The following is a 13,666-nucleotide window of genomic DNA, read 5'->3' as shown; positions in this document are numbered from 1 at the left end:
ATGACATGGTTCAAGCCCCAGTCCTAACCCTTCACCAGGGGGTTGATGACATGGTTCAAGCTCCAGTCCTAACCCTACACCAGGGGGTTGATGACATGGTTGAAGCCCCAGTCCTAACCCTACACCAGGGGGTTGATGACATGGTTCAAGCCCCCTTCCTAACCCTACACCAGGGGGTTGATGACATGGTTCAAGCCCCAGTCCTAACCCTACACCAGGGGGTTGATGACATGGTTCAAGCCCCAGTCCTAACCCTACACCAGGGGGTTGATGACATGGTTCAAGCCCCAGTCCTAACCCTACACCAGGGGGTTGGTGACATGGTCCAAGCCCCAGTCCTAACCCTACACCAGGGGGTTGATGACATGGTTCAAGCCCCAGTCCTAACCCTACACCATGGGGTTGATGACATGGTTCAAGCCCAAGTCCTAACCCTACACCAGGGGGTTGATGACATGGTTCAAGCCCCAGTCCTAACCCTACACCAGGGGGTTGATGACATGGTTCAAGCCCCAGTCCTAACCCTACACCAGGGGGTTGATGACATGGTTCAAGCCCCCTTCCTAACCCTACACCAGGGGGTTGATGACATGGTTCAAGCCCCCTTCCTAACCCTACACCAGGGGTTTGATGACATGGTTCAAGCCCCAGTCCTAATCCCACACCAGGGGGTTGATGACATGGTTCAAGCCCCCTTCCTAACCCTACACCAGCGGGTTGATGACATGGTTCAAGCCCCAGTCCTAACCCTACACCAGGGGGTTGATGACATGGTTCAAGCCCCAGTCCTAACCCTACACCAGGGGGTTGATGACATGGTTGAAGCCCCAGTCCTAACCCTACACCAGGGGGGTTGATGACATGGTTCAAGCCCCCTTCCTAACCCTACACCAGGGGGTTGATGACATGGTTCAAGCCCCAGTCCTAACCCTACACCAGGGGGTTGATGACATGGTTCAAGCCCCAGTCCTAACCCTACACCAGGGGGTTGATGACATGGTTCAAGCCCCAGTCCTAACCCTACACCAGGGGGTTGATGACATGGTTGAAGCCCCAGTCCTAACCCTACACCAGGGGGTTGGTGACATGGTTCAAGCCCCAGTCCTAACCCTACACCAGGGGGTTGATGACATGGTTCAAGCCCCAGTCCTAACCCTACACCAGGGGGTTGATGACATGGTTCAAGCCCCAGTTCTAACCCTACACCAGGGGGTTGATGACATGGTTCAAGCCCCAGTCCTAACCCTACACCAGGGGGTTGATGACATGGTTGAAGCCCCAGTTCTAACCCTACACCAGGGGGTTGATGACATGGTTCAAGCCCCAGTCCTAACCCTACACCAGGGGGTTGATGACATGGTTCAAGCCCCCTTCCTAACCCTACACCAGGGGGTTGATGACATGGTTCAAGCCCCAGTCCTAACCCTACACCAGGGGGTTGATGACATGGTTCAGGCCCCCTTCCTAACCCTACACCAGGGGGTTGATGACATGGTTCAAGCCCCCTTCCTAACCCTACACCATGGGGTTGATGACATGGTTCAAGCCCAAGTCCTAACCCTACACCAGGGGGTTGATGACATGGTTCAAGCCCCAGTCCTAACCCTACACCAGGGGGTTGATGACATGGTTCAAGCCCCAGTCCTAACCCTACACCAGGGGGTTGATGACATGGTTCAAGCCCCCTTCCTAACCCTACACCAGGGGGTTGATGACATGGTTCAAGCCCCCTTCCTAACCCTACACCAGGGGGTTGATGACATGGTTCAAGCCCCAGTCCTAACCCCACACCAGGGGGTTGATGACATGGTTCAAGCCCCCTTCCTAACCCTACACCAGCGGGTTGATGACATGGTTCAAGCCCCAGTCCTAACCCTACACCAGGGGGTTGATGACATGGTTCAAGCCCCAGTCCTAACCCTACACCAGGGGGTTGATGACATGGTTCAAGCCCCAGTCCTAACCCTACACCAGGGGGTTGATGACAGTCTGGATGGTACTACAGCCCGGTGGTATTACAGTCTGGTGGTACAACAGTCTGATGGTTCTACAGTCTGGTGGTACTACAGTCTGATGGTACTACAGTCTGATGGTACTACAGTCTGGTGGTACTACAGTCTGATGGTATTACAGTCTGATGGTACTACAGTCTGATTGTATTACAGTCTGATGGTACTACAGTCTGATGGTACTACAGTCTGATGGTATTACAGTCTGATGGTATTACAGTCTGGTGGTACTACAGTCTGATGGTACTACAGTCTGATGGTACTACAGTCCGGTGGTACTACAGTCTGATGGTACTACAGTCTGATGGTACTACAGTCTGATGGTACTACAGTCTGGTGGTTTTACAGTCTGATGGTACTACATTCTGATGGTACTACAGTCTGATGGTACTACAGTCTGATGGTACTACAGTCTGATGGTTCTACAGCCTGATGGTACTACAGTCTCATGGTATTACACTCTGATGGTACTAAAGTCTGATGGTACTACAGTCTGATGTTACTACATTCTTATGGTACTACAGTCTGATGGTACTACAGTCTGACGGTACTACAGTCTGACGGTATTATAATCTGATGGTACTACAGTCTGATGGTACTACACTGGTGGTTTTACAGTCTGATGGTACTACAGTCTGATGGTACTACAGTCTGATGGCACTACAGCATGGTTGTTCTACAGTCTGATTGTACTACAATCTCATGGTAATACAGCTTGGTGGTACTACAGTCTGATGGTACTACATTCTGATGGTACTACAGTCTGATGGTACCACAAAATGGTGGTTCTACAGTCTGATTGTACTACAGTCTGATGGTAGTACAGCATGGTGGTTCTACAGTCTGATGGTACTACAGTCTGATGGTACTACAGTCTGATGGTACTACAACATGGTGGTACTACAGTCTGATGGTACTAGAGCATGGTGGTTCTACAGCCTGATGGTTCTACAGTCTGATGGTACTACAGCATGGTGGTTCTACAGTCTGATGGTACTACAACATGGTTGTCCTTCAGTCTGGGGAAGATGAGGCTAAGCCTGCAGAGCACCATTGTTCCTTGTCTCTCTAATGTAATTGGAAGTTTGGCAAAACTCCACGGACTGTAGGAGTGTGTTAGTGTGTGACAGTGTGGAAGGGAGGAGAGTGAGAGAGAGAGAGAGAGAATGTGTGAGTATGTGTCTGTGTGTCAGCAGTATCATCAGAGCGACAGCGGGCATGGAATCACAGAGCACCATGGGACATGCCAGTCACAGAGAGTGGAGGTTCAGAGCACCAGATGTTGAGTGAAGCCACAATGGGCTGACAGTATTAGTCACAGGTCGCATTGAGAGACACACACACACACCGTGGTGGCGTGACAGCTTTAGACGAGGTCCCATTGTGAGTCCCAGCAGGGGAGCAGAAGAAAAGGCCCTTTCAGGATGCTACCCGGTAACAGTCTAAATAAACAGGGCTCTACACACCATGGATGGGCCAGGCAGGAAGAAATAAAGCAATCATTTTGGTCTCCAGAATGCTTCTGAGAAAAGATTAATAAATAAACTGAATTGAATATTGTCTTTGAGAAAAACCCTCCTGTCTATCAAATGGATCCACACAAACCACTGTACACCATCATACAGATGTAGGATCTTATTTTGTCCAGTATTGTCACAACAAAATAATCCTGCAGCAACAGGATTTTAATGTTTATTCCATAATGTCACTTGCTAGGTGTTAAGCGATTCGCTGGCCAAAAGTAATATACATAAAAAATGTGATACTGTTAATATAACTGTCAGGCCCTAATCTGTTTCACCTGTCTTTGTGATGGTCTACACCCCCTCCAGGTGTCGCCCAGCTTCCCCATTATCCCCTGTGTATTTATACCTGTGTTCTCTGTTTGTCCAGTTTGTCAGTTTGTCTTGTTTGTCAAGTCAACCAGCGTTTTGTCTCAGCGCCTGCTTTTCCCCAGTTTCTCTTTTTCTCGCCGTCCTGGTTTTGACCCTTGCCTGTCATGACTCTGAGCCCGCCTGCCTGACCACTCTGCCTGCCCCTGACCCTGAGCCTTCCTGCCGATCTGTACCTTTGCACCACTACTCTGGATTATTGACCTCTGCCTGCCTTGACTTGTCGTTTGCCTGCCCCTGTTGCTGTAATAAACATTGTTACTTCAACACAGTCTGCATTTGGATCTTACCTGAAACGTGATAATAAATGCGTGTTAGCGTGGGTTGTCAGTAAATGTATGTAAATCACAAAGTTCATCAGCATTTCCTGCGATCAAATTAAGATCCTACATCTGTATGTGAATACCATAGATAGGTTACATTGTCATCTGGTGACATAAAGGTAGAAGACAAGAGTCAGTGAATCCACTACGTTAGCTTCCGCATCATCATTCTTGACAATACATGTTCTGAATCAATTTAACATCAAGTTAGACAATGTCTATGTAAAGTATTGTGCTTCTGGTAAGATGTGCTTGTTTTACACATCTCAAGTTACAGATGCAGCACATGTTCAGTCGGATTGTGAGGGAAAGAAAATCTACCCGGTGAAGTTGAGAGCTTTTTGCAATCAAGGTTATTTGACTAAAAGAGGAAGAGGGTAGAGGATGGGTGTGTGGTGACAGCAGAGTATTTATCCCTGTGTCAGGAGGCTGCTATAAATTACATCTGAAACGATGCAGCTATACCTTATCCAGCCAGATTCATGCTTGCTTGGCTCACCACTTGGCTAACACCGGCAGTGTATCAGCAACACTACGGCTACGTCCCAAAAGGCGACCTATTCCCTATGTAGTGCACAGCTATTGACCAGGGCCCCATAGGGCTCTGGCCAAAATAAGTGCACTGTATAGGGGACAGGGTGCCGTTTGGGATGCAGTAAACTTTTCATTTCTTTAATCAAAGTGAACTAGCCAACAACAAGCAAGCTGCTGTGTTGTAATTCGCTCCAATAAATATAATGTTGGTGCCAAGATGGAGCGATGCCCAAATCAATATTTCTTGTTGGTTTTATTTGGTTGTTGTTTCACCAGGACTCGGGAGGAAGAATGTTTTGTGACTCGACTGAAACAGTTGATGAGATTATTTGGCTTGTGGGTGTGGCTGTAGAGCTTTTCAATTTGACCAATCGTATATTTACTAATATCTTCACAATGTGGCAGCGGGAGACGATTCTATTTTATAACAGCTTTCATAAATAAGCCCTAATAGATGCTTATACATATTATCATAAATGTTAAAAATGTGTATAAATTGAAAATGGAGTTAGTAATATATTCATGCCAAATTAGACTGTGTAAAATAACTGAGAAGAACAGCACAAAATACCCTTTCTTTAAATCCTGAATGGGTTTCAGAGAAGAGGCGAATGCCTTCCGTTAGCATAGCCTGCATCCCAATCAGAGAAGAGGGGAATGCCTACCATTAGCATTGCCTGCATCCCAATCAGAGAAGAGGTGAATGCCTTCCATTAGCATAGACTGCATCCCAATCAGAGAAGAGGCTAATGCCTGCTATTAGCATAGCCTGCATCCCAATCAGAGAAGAGGCGAATGCCTACCATTAGCATTGCCTGCATCCCAATCAGAGAAGAAGTGAATGCCTTCCATTAGCATAGACTGCATCCCAATCAGAGAAGAGGCAAATGCCCGCCATTAGCATAGCCTGCATCCCAATCAGAGAAGAGGCTAATGCCTGCTATTAGCATAGCCTGCATCCCAATCAGAGAAGAGGCTAATGCCTGCTATTAGCATAGCCTGCATCCCAATCAGAGAAGAGGCGAATGCCTTCCATTAGCATAGCCTGCATCCCAATCAGAGAAGAGGCTAATGCCTGCTATTAGCATAGCCTGCATCCCAATCAGAGAAGAGGCTAATGCCTGCTATTAGCATAGCCTGCATCCCAATCAGAGAAGAGGCGAATGCCCGCCATTAGCATAGCCTGCATCCCAATCAGAGAAGAGGCTAATGCCTAACATTAGCATTGCCTGCATCCCAATTAGAGAAGAGGCTAATGCCTCTCATTAGCATAGCCTGCAACTCAATCAGAGAAGAGGCTAATGCCTGCCATTAGCATTGCCTCCATCCCAAATGGCCCTCCGATTCATTATATAGTGCACTTCTTATGACCAGAGCTCTATAAAGGGAAAGTGTACTATTTGGTATGCAGCCAGAGGCATTTCAACCCTCTTTGGACATGTCCATTAACTTAATTCACCAAGTGGAGAGAAGATTATAATGTATTATAATGGTCTCTTAATGAATGCTACGTTGCATCGTTTGTGGGGAATATATCCTGTATCTCCCGAATACATAATTAGACCAGTATCTAACCTGACTATTTGTCTTTTTTCACCAAACTTTTAACTTAAAACCAAGGACATGGAAAAATGTTTTGTTGATTCCACATTGAATTCAAGTTAGTTGACAACTCAACCAAATGTAAATCAAAACTAGACGTTGAAATGACGTCTGTTACCAGTGGCTGTGTTTACAGATTAATAATTGGGTTATACGTTAGCCACATTGTAAATGACGTCTGTTACCAGTGGCTGTGTTTACAGTGTAATAATTGGGTTATACGTTAGCCACATTGTAAATGACGTCTGTTACCAGTGGCTGTGTTTACAGTGTAATAATTGGGTTATACGTTAGCCACATTGTAAATGACGTCTGTTACCAGTGGGTGTGTTTACAGTGTAATAATTGGGTTATACGTTAGCCACATTGTAAATGACGTCTGTTACCAGTGGGTGTGTTTACAGTGTAATAATTGGGTTATACGTTAGCCACATTGTAAATGACGTCTGTTACCAGTGGCTGTGTTTACAGTGTAATAATTGGGTTATACGTTAGCCACATTGTAAATGACGTCTGTTACCAGTGGGTGTGTTTACAGTGTAATAATTGGGTTATACGTTAGCCACATTGTAAATAACGTCTGTTACCAGTGGCTGTGTTTACAGTGTAATAATTGGGTTATACGTTAGCCACATTGTAAAGTCCAGTAAAGAATAATTCACACCTGGGTTTAAATACTATTTGAAATCTTTCAAATAAAAACAGCGTTTGCTAAGCTGGTGTGGAATGCCAAATGGGCGGGGTTTGAACTTGTGTGACTATTGTACTGGCTCCATTCACCAGATGAGTTCAATCAAGACGCGTAAAAGTTTTTGAAATGGTTTCAAATAATATTTGTACACAGCTCTGGATGAATGTCTCCACAAGAGGTGCCTAAACCGCCGCAATACAGAAGTGTATTAATTTGCATGAATAAATAATGATCATAGTTCTATTCTTCCTTCCAGACAGGAAGGTAGTGTAGGTTTGTGGTTGACTGGGAAATGAAATACCACTGAGACTGCTGCTACATTATTCAACAAGATGTAAGCAATCTGTGTAGTGTGTGTGTCGCTCTCTCTCTCTCTCTCTCTCTCTCTCTCTCTCTCGCTCTGTCTCTCTCTTTCTCTCTCTCTGTGTCTGTGTGTGTGTGTGTGTGTGTAGTGTATTCTGGTAGCACTGCAGCCTGAAAGTAAGGATTAAAGAAGCAGTAACCAAGCAGTGGTCAGGTCCGAGGACAGCGGTCAGGACCGAGGACAGCGGTCAGGACCGAGGACAGCGGTCAGGACCGAGGACAGCGGTCACGATCGAGAAGAGTGGTCAGGACCGAGGACAGCGGTCAGGACCAAGGACAGTGGTCAGGACCAAAACATAGGAGTTAGTTAGTTTCCTCTTTTAGGTGTACTCTGTGGTCCTGGTAAAATGTATGCCAGAAGATGTAAATCAAAATGACTGTTGGTTTTCTTCGACTTGGAAGCAGATTGAAGGAGATGACTCTAATATCTCTGACATCTCATATGTAAACAACAGTCAGAGATTGCTATATATCCGTTCATTCTGTCTATCTGCGTCAATATCCATTAGGAACTCTGTATTATTTTAACCAGAAGACACTGAAAGTGAAATCCATCAGTCTATTCACGTAACATACAGTTTGTTCTTTCAGCTTTTACAACATTTTGTGAAGAGAAAGTATTTATGTCAGGGATAGACTCTGTGATATGAATGTCTTTCTGTTTCTGTCAGGGAAAGACGTATTTAAGATAAAAGTAGCATAAAAGTGGGTGAGATTTTAAAGGAATGCTTGGTTTGCTTTAGTGTGTATAAATGCTTCTTCCACATAAGGTCTGTGTCCCAAATGGCACCCTATCTTCTATACAAGTTACTACATTTGACCAGAGCCCAATGGGATACCCTATGGGCCCTGGTAAAAAGTAGTGCACTACACAAGGAATAGGGTGCTACTCAGGACACGCACAAGGGCATCTGAGACGCACTTAGGAGGAACCATAATTAAGAGACCATTTTCTTTCTTCACAAAGAGTCTCTGGTGAGGTTATCATTCATCCTGACTTTCTAGGGCCCCCTTTTTCTTCATGTTTCAAGTGACTGCGTCCCAAATGGCACCATATTCTCTAAATAATGCACTACTTTTGAACAGCGCTCATAGGGCTCATAGGGCTCTAGTCAAAAGTAGTGCACTATGTAAGGAATCGTCAAGGGAATAGGTTGCCATTTGGGACACAGCTCTTCTAACATGAGTATCATTAGGATCCACAGGTATGTGTAATTATACGTGGCCTTGGCTTTGGTTGACGGAAGTGCAGTGTGTTTACAATGACTCGATTTAAAACATGAGAACCCATCAAGGTTTTATCAAGTATGGTTTGTTGAGAGGTATCTGAGGAACTCCAATGGAGATGTTTTGTATTGTGCATTTTTTATATCCTGCTTCTGAAATAATTACAGTTTCTTTAAACATGACTCACAACCCCACAGAAATACATAATATATAGATTACAAAATGATTGGGATGCCAATACAACCAATATCATCCAAATATGCTGAGAATCTCCATTCCAACTTCCCTCTGAGATCTGAGTGCTGTGTGTAGCCTAACTATCCACACTGTTTCTATTGGAGTACTGGACCTCGATCTGCGTTAGGAGGGTTCTATTCAAACTGTTTCTATTGGAGTACTGGACCTCGATCTGTGTTAGGAGGGTTCTATCCACAATGTTTCTATTGGAATACTGGACCTCGATCTGTGTTAGGAGGGTTCTATCCAAACTGTTTCTATTGGAGTACTGGACCTAGATCTGTGTTAGGAAGGTTCTATTAGAATACTGGACCTAGATCTGTGTTAGGAGGGTAATATTGGAATACTGGACCTAGATCTGTGTTAGGAGGGTAATATTGGAATACTGGACCTAGATCTGTGTTAGGAGGGTTCTATTAGAACACTGGACCTAGATCTGTGTTAGGAAGGTTACATTGGAATACTGGACCTAGATCTGTGTTAGGAGGGTTCTATTGGAATACTGGACCTAGATCTGTGTTAGGAAGGTTCTATTAGAATACTGGACCTAGATCTGTGTTAGGAGGGTAATATTGGAATACTGGACCTAGATCTGTGTTAGGAGGGTTCTATTGGAATAATGGACCTAGATCTGTGTTTGGAAGGTTATATTAGAATACTGGACCTAGATCTGTGTTAGGAGGGTTCTATTGGAATACTGGACCTAGAACTGTGTTAGGAGGGTTGTATTAGAATACTGGACCTAGATCTGTGTTAGGAGGGTTCTATTAGAATACTGGACCTAGATCTGTGTTAGGAGGGTTCAATTAGAATACTGGACCTAGATCTGTATTAGGAGGGTTCTAATGGAATACTGGACCTAGATCTGTGTTAGGAAGGTTCTATTGGAATACTGGACCTAGATCTGTATTAGGAGGGTTCTAATGGAATACTGGACCTAGATCTGTGTTAGGAAGGTTCTATTGGAATACTGGACCTAGATCTGTGTTAGGAGGGTTCTATTGGAATACTGGACCTAGATCTGAGTTAGGAGGGTTCTATTGGAATACTGGACCTAAATCTGTGTTAGGAGGGTTATATTGGAATACTGGACTAAGATTTGTGTCAGGAGGGTTCTATTAGAATAGTGGACCTAGATCTGTGTTAGGAAGGTTCTATTGGAATACTGGACCTAGATCTGTGATAGGAGGGTCATACTGGAATACTGGACCTAGATCTGTGATAGGAAGGTTCTATTGGAATACTGGACCTAGATCTGTGTTAGGGGGGTTCTTTTGGTATACTGGACCAAGATCTGTGTTAGGAGGGTCCTATTAGAATACTGGACCAAGATCTGTGTTAGGAAGGTTACATTGGAATACTGGACCTAGATCTATGTTAGGCGGTTTCTATTGGAATACTGGACCTAGATCTGTGTTAGGAAGGTTCTATTAGAATACTGGACCTCGATCTGTGTTAGGAGGGTTCTATCCACACTATTTCTATTGGAATACTGGACCTAGATCTGTGTTAGGAAGGTTCTATTGAAATACTGGACCTAGATCTGTGATAGGAGGGTTCTATTGGAATACTGGACCTAGATCTCTGTTAGGAGGGTTCTATTGGAATACTGGACCTAGATCTGTGTTAGGAGGGTTCTATTGGAATACTGGACATAGATCTGTGTTAGGAGGGTTATATTGGAATACTGGACCAAGATCTGTGTCAGGAGGGTTCTATTAGAATAGTGGACCTAGATCTGTGTTAGGAAGGTTCTATTGGAATACTGGACCTAGATCTGTGTTAGGAAGGTTATATTGGAATACTGGACCTAGATCTGCGTTATGACGGTTCAATTAGAATACTGGACCTAGATATGTGTTAGGAGGGTTCTGTTGGAATACTGGACCGAGATCTGTCTTAGGAGGGTTCTATTAGAATACTGGACCTAGATCTGTGTTAGGAGGGTTCTATTGGAATACTGGACCTAGATCTGTGTTAGGAGGGTTCTATTGGAATACTGGACCTAGATATGTTTCAGGAAGGTTATATTGGAATACTGGACCTAGATCTGTGTTAGGAAGGTTATATTGGAATACTGGACCTAGATCTGTGATAGGAGGGTTGTACTGGAATACTGGACCTAGATATGTGTTAGGAAGGTTATATTGGAATAACGGACCTAGATCTGTGTTAGGAAGGTTATATTAGAATACTGAACCTAGATCTGTCTCAGGAAGGTTATATTGGAATACTGGACCAAGATCTGTGTTAGGAGGGGTCTATTGGAATACTGGACCTAGATCTGTGTTAGGAAGGTTACATTGGAATACTGGACCTAGATCTGTGTTAGGAAGGTTCTCTTGGAATACTGGACCTAGATCTGTGTTAGGAGGGTTCTATTAGAATACTGGACCTTGATCTGTGTTAGGAAGGTTCTATTAGAATAGTGGACCTAGATTTGTGTTAGGAAGGTTCTATTGGAATACTGGACCTAGATCTGTGTTAGGAGGGTTCTATTAGAATACTGGACCTAGATCTGTGTTAGGAAGGTTATTTTGGAATACTGGACCTAGATCTGTCTTAGGAAGGATATATTGGAATACTGGACCTAGATCTGTGTTAGTAGGGTTCTATTGGAATACTGGACCTAGATCTGTGTTAGGAAGGTTACATTGGAATACTGGACCTAGATCTGTGTTAGGAGGGTTCTATTAGAATACTGGACCTAGATCTGTGTTAGGAGGGTTCTATTGGAATACTGGACCTAGATCTATGTTAGGAAGGTTATATTGGAATACTGGACCTAGATCTGTGATAGGAAGGTTATATTGGAATACTGGACCTAGATCTGTGTTAGGAGGGTTCTATTAGAATACTGGACCAAGATCTGTGTTAGGAGGGTTCTATTAGAATACTGGACCTAGATCTGTGTTAGGAAGGTTATATTGGAATACTGGACCTAGATCTGTGTTAGGAAGGTTATATTGGAATACTGGACCTAGAGACCTGAGGTTCATTCTATGGTTGATTCACCCTGACCACGGTTTCTACCCACTGTAGACATGGTTGATATTGGAACATCGGGCGTGAGTGTTTTCTTAGGAGATTATCACAAGCTAGGTTTTAAATAAACAAATTGATTAGTGGTTGTTTATTAGGCTAAGCCCTCCCTCCATCCCTTCCCCTCCCCTCCACGCATCATTTATCCCAGATTACTGATGGATGGAGGGGGAATTGACATGGGGAGTCAGCAGCAGCAACATTTTGTTTATTCACACATGGACGATTGATCGTTAAACATTGATTTGATAATTGTTACTTCACCCAGCTGGGTGGCTGGGTTGTGGAGAAAAACAAGGCTGTGGGAAACCCATCCCAGACCTGTGGGCTGTGAGAATAGATCTGTCTGTGGTTCTTACCCAAGTTCCCAGTCATCAGATAGGCGTTGTGGAAGTCCTTCATGCCCAGGCCAACGATGTGGATGAATTCCTCGATGACCTGCATCAGCTCCACTGCACCTGGATAGATCTAGAGAGACGACAAAACCATTACAGTAAACTAGTGAGAGGTGATAATAACATTACAGTTAACTAGTGAGAGGTGATAACAACAAGACAGTAAACTAGTGAGAGGTGATAATAACATTACAGTTAACTAGTGAGAGGTGATAACAACAAGACAGTTAACTAGTGAGAGGTGATAATAACATTACAGTTAACTAGTGAGAGGTGAGGACAACATTACAGTTAACTAGTGAGAGGTGATAACAACATTACAGTTAACTAGCGAGAGGTGATAATAACATTACAGTTAACTAGTGAGAGGTGAGGACAACATTACAGTTAACTAGTGAGAGGTGATAACAACATTACAGTTAACTAGCGAGAGGTGAGGACAACATTACAGTTAACTAGTGAGAGGTGAGGACAACATTACAGTTAACTAGCGAGAGGTGATAACAACATTACAGTTAACTAGTGAGAGGTGAGGACAACATTACAGTTAACTAGTGAGAGGTGATAACAACATTACAGTTAACTAGTGAGAGATGAGGACAACATTACAGTTAACTAGTGAGAGGTGATAACAACATTACAGTTAACTAGTGAGAGGTAAGGACAACATTACAGTTAACTAGTGAGAGGTGAGGACAACATTACAGTTAACTAGTGAGAGGTGAGGACATTACAGTTAACTAGTGAGAGGTGATAATAACTAGATACTGGCAACCTTTAAAAGGGGACAGACCAGGACATGGCTACTAGATACTGGTAACCTTTAAATAGGGGCAGACCAGGACATGGTTACTAGATACTGGTAACCTTTAAAAGGAGACAGACCAGGACATGGCTACTAGATACTAGATACTGGTAACCTTTAAAAGGGGACAGACCAGGACATGGCTACTAGATACTGGTAACCTTTAAAAGGAGACAGACCAGGACATGGTTACTAGATACTGGTAACCTTTAAAAGGGGACAGACCAGGACATGGCTACTAGATACTAGATACTGGTAACCTTTAAAAGGAGACAGACCAGGACATGGCTACTAGATACTAGATACTGGTAACCTTTAAAGGGGACAGACCAGGACATGGTTACTAGATACTGGCAACCTTTAAAAGGGGACAGACCAGGACATGGCTACTAGATACTGGTAACCTTTAAAGGGGACAGACCAGGACATGGTTACTAGATACTAGATACTGGTAACCTTTAAAAGGAGACAGACCAGGACATGGCTACTAGATACTGGTAACCTTTAAAAGGGGACAGACCAGGACATGGTTACTAGATACTGGTA

The 13,666-nt window shown here is 44.0% G+C and overlaps 1 protein-coding gene across 5 annotated transcripts in view; it reads right to left on the bottom strand.

The window, feature by feature from the left end:
* LOC115193521 (adhesion G protein-coupled receptor B3) overlaps positions 1-12,406 on the bottom strand; it is a 140,398-nt gene extending 127,992 nt beyond the window's left edge. For all 5 annotated transcript variants that reach the window (XM_029752222.1, XM_029752225.1, XM_029752224.1 and 2 more), the window contains exon 1: positions 12,280-12,406. In XM_029752222.1, the coding sequence (XP_029608082.1) occupies positions 12,280-12,364 (85 nt within the window). In that variant the 5' untranslated portion in view covers positions 12,365-12,406. The remainder of the gene's footprint in view (positions 1-12,279) is intronic.
* Between the last annotated feature and the right edge of the window lie 1,260 nt (positions 12,407-13,666).

The sequence above is a fragment of the Salmo trutta genome, chromosome 5 (assembly GCF_901001165.1).
Source record: "Salmo trutta chromosome 5, fSalTru1.1, whole genome shotgun sequence".
Taxonomy (NCBI): Eukaryota; Metazoa; Chordata; class Actinopteri; order Salmoniformes; family Salmonidae; genus Salmo; species Salmo trutta.
This window is presented reverse-complemented; position numbering and strand designations above follow the sequence as displayed.